Consider the following 2513-nt stretch of genomic DNA (forward strand, 5'->3'; position numbering starts at 1 on the left):
GCAGCTCGGCAGAAAGGAAGGTTGTCTGCTGCCAACGTGCAGGACACGGATCATTTGGGTTTTTTGGTGGGGTTTTTTTTTTTGGTGGTTTTGTTTTCGTTTTCTTTTTGGCTCAGCTCTGAGAGCATTACAGAGCTATCCTTTCCCGCCTCCCGACCCTCTTCCCCTCCCCCTCTCCTTTCTGGTGCAAGCAATTAGGGTGAAGAAATCATTGCCAGGCTCCTGCCTCTAAAGAGAAAGGAATTGCTTCGGGGAATTGAGTCCTGACACCTGTCTCTGCCCTGGATGGCAGGAGGGGATGCGAGGTCAAACCGCCTGGCCTAGGGCCGAATAGGGGAAGAGGCCTGGCTGACCGGGAGGGGAGGACACCCCTAAAGAACGTTCCTGGGGACTCCTCCCGCCACGTCTTCCCGCCCTACCCTTCGCCCTCCAGCTGCACACAGATCATTAACACGCGGGTTATTAACACGGAGTGGCGTTCCCCCCCCCACCCCCGCTTCAGGGCCCCGAGACCTGGATCCAGTGCTAGAATCAGAAGAGCCACACTGACAAGCCGTTCGCTCATGAATTTGCATTTATTTTCGGGAAGTAATGTAGATAAACGGGGTGGGGGGGCTGCCTCACATTTCAACAAGTAATTTGTGGTCTTCACATCGGACAAATTAAATTTACAAATTACTTTCCCACCTACTGGACGAAACGGCCAAAGCCAAAATTGATACACAGGCGCGGGCGGTCCGCATATTTGGAAGCGCGAGGTGCACTAAGAACTCACTAGACAAAACAGGGGAGGCTTAGAGAGAGAAGCTGGCGGGAACGGGAACTGGGGTTTGGGACCTGGGTTTGTTTGTTTTCCCATAATATGTTTTTCTTTCCTTTTTTTTTTTTCTTTTTTGGTCTCTAAACCAGAACTGCGACCCTGTGCTTAGCCCCGAAGGACACAGCCCTGCGCCCCAGCCCAGCCCCCTCCCCTCTAACCTGACTTTTCCGCTTCCTCCACACTCCGGGCCCTCCGACCCCCAGCGCCCAAACGGTTCTCTTTAATAAATACAAACAGGGAAAAGGTGTGAGGGCAGGGCAGCTTTGAACAACTGAAAAAGGAAAAGCGCCATCGTTTGAGGAAGAGAAGCAGGGGGACAGAGGGAAATATTTTTGCTTTTGTTTTATATATAGATGTGTATATGTATATATATATATGTTGTATATATCTTAAAGTTCTATTTCCTGGGCGCTAAAACGAGATATGCTTCAGTTCAACCAACAGCCACTAGAAAGTGTGAGTGGTCCTTGGAACGGACCGACTATGTACAGCATTCCCGCTGAGGCGGAAGCGTGAGCCTGGTCTACGCGGGGCGGGGCTGAGCGTGAGAAGCGGGGGGCGCCTCCTCCGGGGCCGGCCCCAGCGCATCCTGCGTCCTGGGAGGAGGAAGAGCCGAGAGCTTGGGCCTGCAGGCGGGGAGCGGGGCCCAGGGCAGATGAAGGGACGGCAGCCTGCACGGGAAGAATACGCGGTGGGTGTTTGGGAGTAGAGTGTGGGTGCACTCAAATGGGCAAACACATGCCAGTTAGTGACTCCAGTGTCCAGGAAGAATAAATAAAAGTGTAGGGCTCAAACAGCCAGTCAGAGCCAAGAGCCTCCGAAGGCTTCAAGTGCATACTAAATTGTCCAGAAAGACTGGGAGAGGGTGAATTGGGAGTTCGGTCGGGTTAAGGGGGAGAGCACACAGCGCTCCCGTATAGAACTTGTGGGCCAAGCCAAAGCACCGGTCCCTTCGTCCAGGGGGTGGGTGGATTTGCACCTCCTACCCTAGCAAGTGGCACGAAGGTGAGGGCGGCAGTGCAGGCCATGGGCATCGTTTAGGGGCATGAAAATCAGATCTGGAGAAGCCGAGGCAAAGGCGGGTGGTGCAGCAGCAGCAACAGGACGGGGACCACAGGGAGCGTAGGTAGTTTCGTTTCTCTTCCTCCTCTCCCACTCCTGGGCTCACAATACCTGGAACCGCCACGAGGCTTGGTCTTTATAGTCCAGACAGTCGGGCGAGTTGAAGTTGAGTTTCCAAGCAGAGGAAGCGGCGGTGGCGCCAGGCTCCTTGTAATCCAAGCAGTCGGCAGAGTTGAAGGCGAGCCCTGAGCTGCCATAGCCCTGGTGGTGGTGGTGATGGTGGTGGTGGTGGTGGCCGGAGGACTGGCTCAAGGGGTGGTGTGCGTGGGGATGGTGGTGATGGTGGCCCGCCATGGAGGATGGTGCCATGGGGCTGAGCTGGTGCGGGTGGTGGTGCGAGTGCATGGGCGCCAGATAGGAGCTGCAGTCCACACCGCCGAAGTAGGAGGAGGAGGGCGCGGGGTAGCCCTGGCCATAGCTGCCGCCCTGGCCGTAGGACATGGGATAGGAGGCTGCAGCCGAGGCCGCGCCGGCGGCTACCGAGCGCTGCATACACGACGCGTTGCTAGGTGCGGCCAAGGGCTCGGGCACCGACACCGACGCAGGTGCGGAGCCCGGAGAGATGGAGGCC

At 56.4% G+C, this 2513-nt stretch overlaps 1 protein-coding gene across 1 annotated transcript in view; it reads right to left on the bottom strand.

The window, feature by feature from the left end:
* Positions 1 to 560: 560 nt before the first annotated feature.
* OTX1 (orthodenticle homeobox 1) overlaps positions 561 to 2513 on the bottom strand; it is a 6455-nt gene continuing 4502 nt past the window's right edge. Inside the window, exon 5 of the mRNA XM_014532004.1 lies at positions 561 to 2509. Within this exon, the coding sequence (XP_014387490.1) occupies positions 1985 to 2509 (525 nt within the window). The 3' untranslated portion in view covers positions 561 to 1984. The remainder of the gene's footprint in view (positions 2510 to 2513) is intronic.

The sequence above is a fragment of the Myotis brandtii genome, unplaced genomic scaffold (genome assembly GCF_000412655.1).
Source record: "Myotis brandtii unplaced genomic scaffold, ASM41265v1 scaffold84, whole genome shotgun sequence".
Lineage (NCBI taxonomy): Eukaryota > Metazoa > Chordata > Mammalia > Chiroptera > Vespertilionidae > Myotis > Myotis brandtii.